This window comes from Lissotriton vulgaris, chromosome 12 (assembly GCF_964263255.1).
Source record: "Lissotriton vulgaris chromosome 12, aLisVul1.2, whole genome shotgun sequence".
Lineage (NCBI taxonomy): Eukaryota > Metazoa > Chordata > Amphibia > Caudata > Salamandridae > Lissotriton > Lissotriton vulgaris.
Window position 1 is genome coordinate 743,169,271 of NC_141700.1, and position 14,488 is coordinate 743,183,758.

Genomic DNA, 14,488 nt, shown 5'->3' on the forward strand with positions numbered 1-14,488 from the left:
GGTCTCTCAATTGTCCCCTGAGCACTGAAACAAACCGGAGAAGACGCATCGTATCTTGTTTTCCATCTAGGTATCTCATGTTTTTACCCTGTCGGGTATCCTAATATGTCGTCCCGGAGGCCCTAATGGCCAATTCTGTCAGTCCATGCCAGAGATTGTAGCCAACTTTGCAAATGCCCTGTCCAATTTTACTGTATTGGGAGACTTTAATATGCATTTTGATAATGCTCAACTCCCCTAAATATCAGACCTTGTTGAAGGATTAGCGGCCTTCCAGCTTAATCAAAAAGTTCTAGGCCCAACATACAAAAAAATCCACTTACTGGGCCCTATTTTTTCAAACATTCAAACTTTGGTTACCTCCCAACCTACTCCACTGCCATGGTCTGACCATTTCCTGCTCCCATTTACTTGGGTTATGGGGGAAATAAGTCCACCTGCGATGAAAACTAAAAAGCTCATCCGTACCTGGTCTAAACGTCCGTGGGACTCATGGGAGACAAATTTGGAAACCACACGGCCAAAACTCTACCCAAATCCCATTATCGCAAAGGATATATTTAGTGGTTGATTAGAGTCCGAGCTTAACACAATCCTTCCCAAAAAAGAGATACATATAAAAATTGGAACTAACAGAAACCCTTGGTACTCCCCCGGACTCTGGAAACTTAAACAAAAGTGCAAAATATCAGAAAGAAAGTGGAGAAAAAACGTCTCACTCGGCAATAAAGTTAAATATAGAGAAGCTATAAAACACTATAAGTCAGAAATAAAATCTGCGCAAAGCTGCTATTATCAAGACAGAATTACATCTGCTGTAAACTCCCCGCGCAACATTGTCCTTATTGCAAAATCACTCTTGACCCCGCTGGCCCCTTTACAGACTGCAGATAATCCTCAACTCCGATGTAACCGGTTAGCAGAATTTTTCTCTGCTAATATACAAACCATCGATACGTCCTTCCCTTTGGAAAGATATCTGCAGTTGGTACCTTCAACTGATTCAATAAAGGAACAGGAGCTAATGGAGGAATTTCCCCCTTTGGACCAAACCTCCTTAAAAAAGATCTTGAATCATCTAGCTCACCAATAGATCCAGCTCTGCCCACCATTCTTCGTAAGATTAGTAAGACCATCTCTCCAATCATATAAGATCTGATTAATGCCTCCCTTCTCACAGGAATTGTGCCTCCACTGTCGAAAAAGGCGATGGTCAAGTCTCTGTTAAAAAAAACGAATCTGGACCCGGAAGACTGAACAAACTACTGACCTATATCTTTACTGCCAGGTATAAGTAAAATTGCTGAGAAGCATGTGAACTCATCCCTTTCGGGTTTCCTGGAAAATAACAACCTGCTTTATCCCTCACAGACAGGTTTCATATCACAGCAGGGTACCAAGACCACTCTCCTGTCGGTAGTGGAGGAAACCAGAAAAATCCTTGATAGCGGAGGCTGTGCGGTAATTATTTAAGTAGACCTGAGCACAGCCTTCAACACAGTCAACCACTCGCTCCGAATTAGCAGACTCAAAGATGTAGGAGTGACAGGAATGGCACTTAAATGGTTGCAGTCCTTTTTAGAAAACAGAGTCTTCTCTGTCTTTGAGGATGAAACCATGTCCAAACAAGTGCCTCTCATATGTGGAGTTCGTCAGGGATCTTCATTAAGTCCCACCTTATTTGACGTTTACTTGAGCTCCCTGGCGCATATAGTCATTCCGTTTGTGGTGCAGATCCGTATGTATGCGGACGACACTCAGTTAGTCGTCTCCCTGAATAAAAATGACAACTCTGGACCGGCCCTAACCTCCTGCCTAGAAAAAGTGGCCAGATGGATGAACACCTCATATTTGAAGCTTAATGGGACAGAAACTGAGATTATGCTTCTTGGCAAGGCTGCTCCCCTCAATATAGATACCTGTCTAGGCCCTCCTGCCCCAAAAAAGCACATAAAAAGCGTAGGAGTCATGCTTGACTCTAACCTGGATTTTAAGGAACAAGCTCGGAAAGTAGCAGCCACCTGTTATGGCCTTTTGAGGATCCTCAGGAAAATCCTTCCCTTATTACCTTTCTTGGCCAGAAGGCTGGTCGTACAAGCACTGATTGTGACAAAACTTGATTATGATAACGCCCTTTACCTAGGAGCCCCACTTCTCAAAACCAAAATACTACAGACAGTTCAAAATTGTGCAGCCCGGTTGCTCCTAAATATCCTGAAACAGCTCTCAGCCATACCTGCTCTGACCTCTCTGCATTGGCTTCCAATCCAGTAGAGGATCCAGTTTAAGGCTATGTGCATTGCACATAAAGCACTTTCTGGAAAAGGATCCCCTATGATTAAGGCGATGATTCATCCCTACCAGCCCTAAAGAGCTTTAAGATCAGAAAGTAAACATCTGATGACAGTTCCAAAAATTAAACAAATGAAAAGTGGCGGTAGCCTGTATAACGTTGCCAAAACTTTGAATCACATTCCCCTCCACATCCATTCTTAATTAAACCACATGAACTTCTGTAAACAGCTAAAAACCTTCCTCCTCCCCTGATATGTCTTGAATCGGGTATTTGCGTAACTTTCAGCGCTGGGATGCCTTCGGGTAACCAGGCGCTCTACAAGTGCTACCTCATTCATTCATTCAAGAGGATGTTGCTCTTTATTCCATTTGATCTTTGTGCTGGCTTCTACATTTTTAGACCTCTGCTGTTAACCCAATACAACTCCCTCTAAGGGAAGTCTTGAGTGCATCCCACAGGTTACACTGAGTAACCTCCTCATTTAAAAAAATGTAAGTACGCTAAAGTGATTTGAGTAGACAGCTCCCCTCTCATACCTGGGTCTCTGTGGTTATGCTTGTGATGTTTCTCTATTTCAATGTTAACTGAGGCATTGTCAGATAAGTGAATTAAGCAAACACAAGGAGATGATGGATGGAGTGCTGAAACTTTTCAGACACTCACCCCCAGTCAAAGATCTGGGTTGAATCCATCATCGTTCTTTAGCTCACTTTGCTACCCTGGCTCAGACACAGCTATATGGAAATCAGTCTTGACCCTGTGCCTCATGGGAACAGTCCTGCCCAAACTGTCGGGCCATGTCTTCCCTGGACCGGAAACAAGCATCCTGGGACCGGTTTCAGGCTAACAGCCCTCATCAGCCAGGCTAGCTTAAATCCAGTGGGAAAGTGAGCAAGGGACCCACGTCTGGGCATACCCTACAAAGTAGGCCTGCAACACATGCCAGCGTTATCCCGCCCTACCCTAAGATGATATCTCTCTGTTTTTCGAAATCATCAGAAGATGCCTATATAGAAAATGACAAATGGTGGACAGGCCGTGTATAACTGGTTTTGTTGCTATTTATAACCAGTTACCTTTTGGAATAATTGCAATGCTTTGTATTTTGTATTACCTTCACTCTGATTCCTTCCTTCCCTTATTTCATCTGTTGCACACATGAGCACTACTTTTTGCACGCCCCTCCATTTGGAGCAATCCTCAAACTATTACTGAGAATGGTATTTACCAATTTTGGAATCTATTTGTGAATACAAATAAAAAACAGAAATGTTCTTCAAAAGCATTAGGTATCAATGCTGTTTTTTATGTCGGTGCACATCTGAGGACTCTGTCTGTATTGGATACCTTTTTGCTGGCTATATGCATGCAATAATTTGGATTCTAATTACGAATACTCTTATATTCTGTTGTTATATAAATAAGTCCAGGACCAACTTTTTTCGGTACCACAAGGATTTCAAGGCCACGCCTTTCAATCTTCCACTCCTAGGGTTTCCCCCAAGGCCCTGAAATTAGGGAACCCAGGTGAGGCCAGGGCATTGTGCACCATCACTGCCTGCCCCACAGTAAAGAGTGACCTCAAAGTTGTGGGCCAACAGCTGTGACCAGGGGCCCACAATCACTCTATCCAGTAATCTACATCTGCATTCCTAGAGCAGAAAGTAGGTCATTTGTTCCCAACACCATAGTTTTAATAGTTTATTGCACATTGAAAATAGGTATTTAACATTTGTGTGATTGCTTCTTCTGTCATCAAAGTTACTATTAATGCTCTCACAATAATATTCAGTGCAACAATTGACAAACAAGCAGCCATATTTCCTGTGTAATCTTCACGTCCCTATACAGCATATTGTATAATATTACTCACATTGTAAAGAGTAACTCTCCCTTTAGTCAACTCTTCCAAGGAAAAGAACACTTGATGAGAAAGTCCAGACTATTATTGGAAGATCTTAGAATTTTTTTTAATCAAATCTTTAGTAGTAAAATTGCCATCATATCTTGTTGAACCTATTACATGCACTACAGGAAGTGAAAACACATGACTGTTGAACATGATAATGATTTATCTTTATATCAATAAACAGAGATTCATAATATGCATAGACTGAGCAGCAAAAACAATCATTAGGGGAACCAAAACACCTACTGACTCAACATTGAAACTGGTTACATCACATATTTGCAAATCTAGTGACATTCATTGCAAGCAGCAAAACATGACTGTCTTTGTGATCCCACACAATCCTTAAATCAAACCTCTGAAAGATTTTCTCTCTTAAACTGGTGTTTTCAGAGTTCTGGGTAAAAACTTCCTGCATTATCTAAAGTTTGTTCTACATGAAACTGACATATGTATTTATATAATTTACATGTATATTGCATCCTTATCATGGGAATAGTGTACTACATTATATTAGTAACAAACAGAAATAACTATTTAAGAGATTAGGAGATATAGCATGTTGTTAAATTGTTACCTATTTTCTTTTTACTGCACAGCTTCTCAGACTCTCATTGTGAGTTGTCTCTTAATTCCGATGGGCCAGTAACAGCAGTTACTGGCCCCACTGGAATTGTGAGAAATGCAGTCACACCGTGGATATCTTAGCTTTCACCCTACCTCCGGGTGAAAGTAATGCCCAAAAAGAGGAGTTACTGAGGGGATTGGATCAAAAATCACTTGCTCCCCAGTAATTTCTTATTTTATAGTGACCTCTCACAGTGCAACTCGTAATGATCTGAATTTTTCCCACCCCAAGAGTTACTGGCTTCCCCAATATCAGTAATGATGGTGGGCAGTAATCAGGCCCATTTACAGGGCTACTCATAATGAGTGCCTGAGTGTGCTAACAGCTGTAATGTGTGATCAGTGTGTAAATGGTTCATCATTCAATTTCACTGAAAACAGAAAAAATAGCAATTTCACTAACCCTCTCTTCTTGAGATCTGTGCTTTCCTCTCTCACTGAGGGTAGAATCTAAGAGAGCAACAGTATTGGCTGCATTGCAACCAGGTCTGGTGGTTCAGTTGACTAATGCATCCGCTACAGGGGCCTTTTTCAACCTCATTGTTACAGGTTCAAATCCTGGCGGTTCCACTCAGCCTTTCATTAATCAGGTCAATAAAATGAGTACTATTGAGTTGGGTAACAATAAACATCTGTTATTCTGCGCCAAGATACCCTGTTAGGGGTGACCGTGCACTTTACAAATACACATGTTATTGTGTGCCTGGATCCAATATTTCTTGTTGGCAAAATAAAAGAAAGAGCATGTCACCATTGTAAAATTTCTTAAAAAGAAAGTTGCCTTAAAAATATGATCAAATAAGCAGTTACATGTATTAAGAGAAAGAAACACAAGTACATCATTCATGTAAAGTTATGATCTATGACAATATGAACCAACTTGACACTGTGGATATGGTTCTTCACCGGCCCCTTAAAAATTCTTTGGTATTCATCTCAGGCCTTAGAATTATGATATAACACTTTGGGAAAAATATGCAAAAGAGTAGTGCTGAGCTAGAAGATAATATTGCAAAGATCTCCATGGCCACCATATACTTCCCCTTGGTGCTCAGATAGGCTGGAATAAAAGAGAGCCATACACTTAGAAAAGCAAGCATACTAAATGTGATGAATTTGGCTTCATTGAAGCTGTCAGGTAGTTTTCTGGAAAGGAAGGCTACTATGAAACTGATGGAGGCCAATAACCCAAGATAGCCGAGCATGCACCAGAACGCAATAGTAGAACCCTCATTGCATTCAACAATTATCTGTCCAGGCTGAGTGTAGATATTAAATTGAGAATAAGGTGGCGAGATTACCAGCCAAACAATGCTTTGGAAAATCTGAATAAGTGTACAGATAATGACAACCACATAAGACAGCCAAGGTCCAACCCATCTCTTTCCCCTATTGTTGGGATTAATGGCCTTAAAGGCGATGACCACGATGATGGTTTTTGCAAGAACACATGAGACACAAAGAGAAAAGATGATTCCAAAAGCAGCTTGACGAACAAGGCACTTCTCATGACTGGGAAATCCCAAGAAAGCCAATGAAGAGAGAAAGCATAGGGAAAGTGCCAGGAGGAGAATGTAGCTGAGAAATCGGTTGTTGGCTTTGACAACTGGTGTGTCACGATATCTGTTGAACAGTGCCAAGACGGCAGAAGGAACAATGGAGAGGGTAATACTGAAGACTGTTAAGATGAGTCCCAAAGTGTCTTCATAGGATAAGAAATCAATGTTTTTAGGTATGCACTGATCTTGTCTTTCATTAGGCCACATGTCCCATGGACAGCTGGAGCACCCAACTGAATCTGAAACAAAACCAGCACCATGTTAAATATGATTAAAAACTATGATGCCATTGCTGCATCAAGCCATTCATAAGTAAGGACTGATATTCCACGTGCCATTTGTTGCCTCTACTTGAGGATAGCTAACAGCTTACAAGATCAACCCCAATAATAAGGCAGATGGGCAGGCCTTACTGATGTCACTCGAAAGCAGGTTATTGCAATCTGAGTCCCATACATAATGTAGTGCAAGAAATAACTTGTGGAAATCACAGGTTGGGTCTTATATGTCGGTGGACCTTATATACATAATCAATAGATGGTTTCCTGGCCACAGTTACTGTGGAACCTTTTGAGCAAGCATGTGGAAGAAGAAAGAAGTCCGCTAGAGGTACTAGAGGGGTTTATTTGATCACTGTGAATTCGGCTAGTGCCAATCCACTCACCTGTTTGGTTAGATGTTTCTCCAAACGGACATGGGACACATTGGAAGCAGCAGCTAGGCTCTCCTTCTTTAGCAGCTTTCCAAAATCCAGAGAGGCAACTGGGACTACAGACTGAGATAGGGATCTGAGTGTAAAAAAAAGGGTGATTGTTACTCACAAATGATCCCAAAAGATTTGCATACAAATCCAGTCCTTTTTAGAGAGTAGCACATGCTGTATCAAATGTATAAAGCTGAAATCTTTGGAAAATTGGGGAATTAGTTCACTCTTTCATATCTTACAAAAAATGCAATTGTAGACAAGATATAAGGAACTAGTGAGAAGGATTTTTATTTCAAAATGTACTCATGTGCAAGCCATCTCATTGATGAAAGGATGAGCCATCTGTAAGCGGGCAGGCTGATTAATTTAGAGAATTACTTTCAGATGTAGCTGCATCCCCCAAATGAACATACAGAAAAACCATGGGCACATCTACAACCACAGGCATGCTTCTTCTCTTAGACCCACCCCTTCAGGCAGAATCCCATAATAGGCATCATTCAAGGCCTTATCTACCGCAGATCTTGAGATATACTGATTTTCCTCAAATCCACATCTTAGGAAAATGATGTCTTACCCATGTTCTTCATCAAAGCCCTTTTAGTAGAAGCTCTATCACTCATATTGACCATTCCCTATGCTTTCTTCATGCAAGGCATCGTCCCAAAAGCCTAAAAACTGGCCAGTTTTTCCAATATTGATGAAACCTACACTAGACTCTGATGACCTTGCCAGATACTGGCCCATCACTCATTTACCATCATCTAAAAGATTGCTAAAAATAGATTACACAACTCCAAACTCACAACATCACCATCCAATTCTTCATGATACCAGTCAAGCATCTGATCAGACTGCAGCATGTGGACGGCTACCTTACACATCATAGATGATGCCCCTGCCTCCTTTTGCTGGACCTTTGAGCTAATTTTGAGAGTTGACCATCCCAGCTTCCTCCACACACTGTAGTCTTGATTGGAATTCACTGGAAACATTCCTCAGTGCTTCTCATCTTACCTATCCATTCCAGACCAGTTTACTTACATGGGCACCTTCAAGTCCCAGATTTCCATCAGGTTTTCATCATGCCAACCATTATTTTCAACATGCAGATAGAGCCCCTTGAAAATAGCATACATATTCATCAATATTTCAATGATAAATGGCTCTACTTTAAAGTTTCTTCCCCTTCAGCAATCCCACACCTCAAATACTGTCTGCACCCCACTGATCCCTGGATGTCGATCAACTATGTGAAGCTCACCCTCACTCAGACAAAAATTCCTCTTACATGCCAGGAACCACTTGGAGCCACTCTTGACACCATCTTTATCCTGAAGGAACAAAATGCCAAGAAAACAAACAAGGCCTGGTGCCAGTTCTTTCTACTAATGAATATGAATCTGTTCCTACAGGAAACCTACTTCACAACTGCTGTTCAAACCCTTATACCTCTCCCATCTGGATGGTGGCAACAACGTGTTCCAGTTATCCCATTCACTACATTGGCCTGATTTAAGTGTATACTACCCTTTGCAGCCAACATCATCCAGAGACAGAAGAGATACTATCATATAAACCCATTCCTGACCAGTAATCTTGGATATCTGTTTGAAAAGCTCATCACATCTAGTGGCTCTTGAAATACCTGCAGTTAGGACACCATCAGACTGGAGGCAGTGAAAAAAGGTAGCGAAAGGCAACAGGACTTTTCTTTATATACACTTACTTTTTTTTCTTGAATTCAATTCTTGCCTTTATCAGGACTGTTCCCACCATGCTCCAATTCAGAAAAAAGCTCAAGATGCACCTCTTTGGAGAACACCACATCACAATGCAGAAGCAGTCCAGCTCTGGTATCAGAGTCCAACTACCTCTCCAATCCCTTGTGGACATTATCTTTTTTCTTTCACACTGTACAGAGCTGTAATAAAAATGCAAATACAAACAAACATGCATACATACATACATACATACATACATACATAGTTTAACAGCAGCAACATCAACCAAAGGAGGCTTTAGTCAATCCGATGAAAGCAGGTGAGAGAAATTAAATACATGCTTTTGAAAAGTGGGAATAGACACCAGTGTGTCAGAATAGTTCTGATGACACCAACTCATACATGTATGGGTCAGATAGTGGGAGTAGTAAACAGGAAAGTACAGTCATGTCTTAATGCTCATTAATTTAATATGTAAAAGGTCCCAATACAAATAGAGATTGTTTGGATGTGTTAGCATAGGGTAGAGATATTACTTATGTAGAATATTGGGCCTATTAATTACCCAGACCTTAAGGTCAGCTAATACCACACCTGTAAAAATACCGGGGGGTATGTGTGAAATGTGGGTCCCTGTATTAGTAGTGGATCACAAGTTGATTCTCTTAGGGTTCCATGGACTGGAGAATTACAGATGGAAATGAGACAAACTGCACTGGCAATCCACTTCATTCCAACAGACACAAAGTTCCATAGGTACAACTGGAAGGATTGGTCACCAGTTGCAGACATAGTATTGCTGCATCCAGTAATAATGGCTGAAGTAATAATGCATGTCCTGTAATTTCTGGTAGGGTATGTAAAAGAAGAATATAGTAAATATGGCATATTTAATTTACATGTAAGTCCCTTGTACAGAGTATACCGTATACTCAGGGCCTATACATTAAATGCTACCATTGGACCTGCACCACTTATCCGAGACAACTATTTTAACATTAAAGTGACCCTTTTTAAAGTTCTTCTTTAATTATTCCATTGGCTATTTTCTCCCTTTTCTGAATTTAAGTTCCCCCCTTCCTTTTTGCACCATGGAGATGGAGCCATGCAACTTTGAAAATGTCAGCAGGGCTGACCTACTGAAACTCTGCAAAAGAAGGCACTGGAAGCAGACAAGAGGGTTACCAAGCTGGATCTCCAGGCAGCGCTCAGAGCCTAAGAGGAAGTGTAGAGGTGGCAGGCAATCTCAGAAAAGGATAAAGGGAATGACAATGAGGAGGAGAGAGCACAAACAGAAGATGAGGAGAGAGAGGATCCAGCCCATGTCATGTGTTTTCTATATAGCCCGTTGTTGTTTGCCCTATGTTAGCCTAACTATGCATGTTGTAGGCCGCTTTTGCATTGTACACATTACCAAATATCACTTTTTTTTGTGCCACATTGTTTTTTCTTGGATGTATGATGTTACAAAGCATGCTTTTACCACGCATGCCTTTACAACGCGGTTTTTACCTCGCAAACCTTTACAACGCATAGCGCTTTGGGGTGCTGGATAGTGAATAATTTAATTTACTATTCCAACTCCAGTCCCCGTGGACACTAGGGAAGGTGTTGGATAGTAATTTAAACGTATTCCCTATCCTAGAGCGCCCCCCAGCGCAATGCGTTGTAATGGTTTGCGTTGTAATGGTTGCGTCGTAATGGTAGTGCGTTGTAAAATTTTCGTTGTAAAGGTTGTTCACCTTTTTTCTTACATAGTCAGCACATGTTTTATATTTTGCTCTTTTCCTAGGATTTAGTCTGAACAGCTTAGGCAAGGTCGAACAATACTGCTCCTTGTTGGTCAGACACTAGCACCTACACATAATAAAGCAATGTTTTCTCATATAACCCGCGATGTGCTGTTCTGTTTTTTCACTAAGCAGAAAACTTGCACACAGAACAAAGGTCCTGAGATGAGATGGTGATAACGACTGAGATGTAGAATAACTATCTGTGTATGCTAAGGTATGGGGTCTGCCACTAAACCCAGAAATCTATAATCTATAATCACTTAGCTTGAGTAGGGAGGGTGTGTTTAGGCAAATCCGTCAGCTAATATGACAGAACTTTTTCTTGTATATGGTCTTTTAACCATGCTAATGACATTACTGACCTGATTATACTTTTTAATTGTGGTGCAGCTATTGCATATAGTTTAAATAAATATTGTAAGCTTCCTTCATGTCTCTTTTCTATTTATTTTGAACAAGTAAGAGTACAAGAAGGAGAGGGGCTGACCTGCTACTGCAATCCCTGAGATGGTCGGGAGTATTGTGTCTGGGTGTGCCAAATCACTTGTCTCTCTGGAATGGTTAGGAGGGTAAGTGGGGCGCTATAAGCTAGTCAGATTCGGGTCCATAGGTATTGATGGGGTAGTTACTGATTGGGTGTGGTGACTCAGTCCCTACATGCTGATTATTTATGGGTCCAAGCATAGTCCTGTTCCTGAGCAGTATCTCTGCAACATGGTGCTAACAATGCTTGTCTGGTACTTATTTGCAGGTTATACACCTTACCCTGATATGGCTAATCAAACTCTTGACCAAACACAAGATTTATATACTAGTCTGGTTGCCTTATACATACATCTGTAGTGCTGACCCCAAGTCCTGTAATTGTTCATTCAGTCATGGGCAAAAGACCTACTAATTGTGAGGAAATTCCATTTTGGGTCACCCAAACATTTGATCAACTCGAAGCTGTGTTTCCCCTTACTGTGTCACAAGATAAGCACAGGATTTTGACTTGTGCTTACCCAATGGGATGGTTACCACTACTGGAGAATTGGGACAATTTTGGTAGAGTCAAGACTATCTGCCACATCACTTCCTTGAAGTACTTTGAGAGATACCAAACGAACACGGAGCTGCTGCTGCCCTGGATTTGGGGATTTAACTAATAGGGAATTTTCTAATTGTGTCTGCAATTATTTTGTCTAATGTTAAAGGTGAAGCAATATCTCTGGTTATACGCCAGGGGCTCACATCATTTGCACCATCAGACCGAAAATACTAGTTGCCTATAATTAATGCTGATGTATATATATCCTTAGGATGCAATCATTTGGGAACCAGACCTGCCAAACCACCTCTTGGCAAACCTAGGGGGTCATTAGGATTGCGGTGAATCCGCATCCTCCGGGCCGGCGGAAGCCACCGCCGGCCCGGAGGATGCGGATTCACCGCTGCGGAGAGTGAAAAGACCCCCCTGCCAGATTAGGATGGCAGGGGGGTCGGGAAGACCGTCCGCAGCTTTTGCGCCGCGGTCCCACGGCGGAAAAGCTCTAATATGGTGGCGGTGTCTATCAGACACCACCAGCCATATTAGGATGCATGGGGAAACATGCTTAAAGCATGTGGTCTTTTGCGTATGGGGGCCCGTTGCGGGCCCCCAGGGTGTCGGGGGTGGGGGGTGCACATGGGGGGTACCTATAGTACCCCCCAGCATTTACATGCACAAAGCGGCAGGCACCGCGCGTTGCCTGCCGCTTTGTGCATGTAAATGTCAAACATGCATATTTAACCTTGCGGCGGGTGCTGCTTCAAGCAGCACCCGCCGCAAGGTTAAATATACAGGATGTGACCGCCACCCTGGCGGTCACATCCTAATTCGCACGGAGGGACCCCCGCTGCCCCTGCGGACGGTCCCTCCACCTCGGGGGTGGCGGACGGACGCTGGTCCGTCCGCCATCATAATGACCCCCTAAGTATGGACAAGGAAGCCAAGCCAGCCATTGAGTTTTTAAAGAAGTAGGCTGTACCTCCTCAATATAGGGACCTGTTTCAGAAAAAAAAGTTGCAACTGTAAGCACTAAATATGCCACAGACACAGAAAACCCTCTTCCTGAACAAGAGTTGGGTGGTGACTATCCTTGACATTGTGGTAGAAGTCTCCATAGTATGCCAGAATCTCCAGGAGTTTCTGGCAGTGCGAGAAACGGATACTTTTGTTACAGTTGAAAATGTGGATAGACATACAGCCCCTCCAGGCAGATTGCATAATTTATATATTCAAATAGAAGGTGACGTACAATGCACCATTAAAGTAATATTCTGGGAAAATGTGACTTTTTCCTATGACATCCTCTTGGAGGAGGTTGATTGGCCCCCACCATTTGTGTTCACATCTCTCCAAGGAGAGGATGTTATACTTCCTTCATTTTCTACTCTTTTCCCGTAACATGTCAAACAAGCTGATGTAGAAGAGAGAGCTCTTGCACTAACACCTGCACTCTATCGCAATCATGATGGCTGGGATAAAGATTCTCCGTATCATGTTATACCTTTAGGGTCCAGCCTGCAAGTGCAACTGCAATGTCACATAAAACAACATGCTAAGGCACCCGCTAAAGAAACACTTTCTCAATTAGACTTCCTGGGGGTATTTGGACCCTGTGTTTCTCAGATAAATAATCTTTTTCCTGTTGTAAAACCGGATCATTCATATTGCATTGTCTTTGACTACAGACATTTAAACACTCATACATGTAAATTTCCAGTACAAAACACACATAGTATGGCATTGAATAACAGTGTAGTCCATAATAAATAAAAAATAATTTGGACATTTCCAATGGTTGTTTCAGCCACAATCTAGCACCTGAAAGCTGAGATTGTGCTATTTTTAGCACACTTGGTTTTCAAATGCAATATGGACAACTCCTAATAGCCCAGGTCTATTTGCTGCACCCATTATGTCGATTCTTCAAGAAACTGACCCTGATACACTGTCCTACATAGATGATATCTACCAAACAGACTGCAAATTGAATCTTCACCTGGCCACATTAGATCCCATAATATTGGGATTTTCTGAACTTTGCTATAAGTTCAACTTCAAAAAATTTAATACAGCTTACCTGAGTGCCCTTTTCTAGGATATGAACTTACAAATGAGGAAAAGAGCATTTCCCCCCACTTTTTGGAGAAATGTACACAACGGCAACCTCCAAACATGCTGTAAAAACTTACAGTCCCTTTTAAAATTTCTTTGAGAGCATACATACCAGGTTAGGGAGAAGACATTAAACAACTTCATGATTTAATAAGCCCTGATTTTTCCACTACATGTTGGACATCGAAACACACAGATACACTCAGATCTTTGCAATCTGATTTGCTTGAAACATGTCATGTACACACGTGTCAATACCACAAACCCGATCATCCGTAGTTTGCAAGGTGCAACTAGATTTACATACTTCACTTTTAATGAAGGTTAATCAGTACCTATTGCTTATGAATCGCTTTTATATTCCAATGCAGAGATGCATTTTGCATTCACTTTAAAATTACTGACTGCAGTGCAGATGGCTATCCTTAAAGATCAGCTACTTACACAAGTGAAACACATCATTGTCATTACTCTTGTGCTGGCCTTAGAGGCTGTCACAAAGCCTAGCTTTCCAAATGCTAAAGCCCTCAATCCTAGATGGATACAGTTGTCAACATCCTGCAACAGCTGTTGATGTAAAATTCGTCTTCGACTCGTCTTAACAGACACAAGAATTTCTGCAGTACAAACATGTTTATCCCATGCCCTCTTCTGTTTTGCCTCTTGATCAGTATAAATATATTATTTACACTGATGGCTCAGCTCAACCTGCTATAGGCTCTAAGCAGCAAT

The 14,488-nt window shown here is 41.7% G+C and overlaps 1 protein-coding gene across 1 annotated transcript in view; it reads right to left on the reverse strand.

Moving 5' to 3' along the window:
- Nucleotides 1-5,734: 5,734 nt before the first annotated feature.
- The window catches only part of LOC147678531 (extracellular calcium-sensing receptor-like), an 84,296-nt gene continuing 75,542 nt past the window's right edge, over nucleotides 5,735-14,488 (reverse strand). Inside the window, exons 5-6 of the mRNA XM_086945676.1 lie at nucleotides 7,056-7,179; nucleotides 5,735-6,630 (exon numbers count right to left, since the gene is read on the reverse strand). Of these exons, the coding sequence (XP_086801802.1) occupies nucleotides 5,735-6,630; nucleotides 7,056-7,179 (1,020 nt within the window). The remainder of the gene's footprint in view (nucleotides 6,631-7,055; nucleotides 7,180-14,488) is intronic.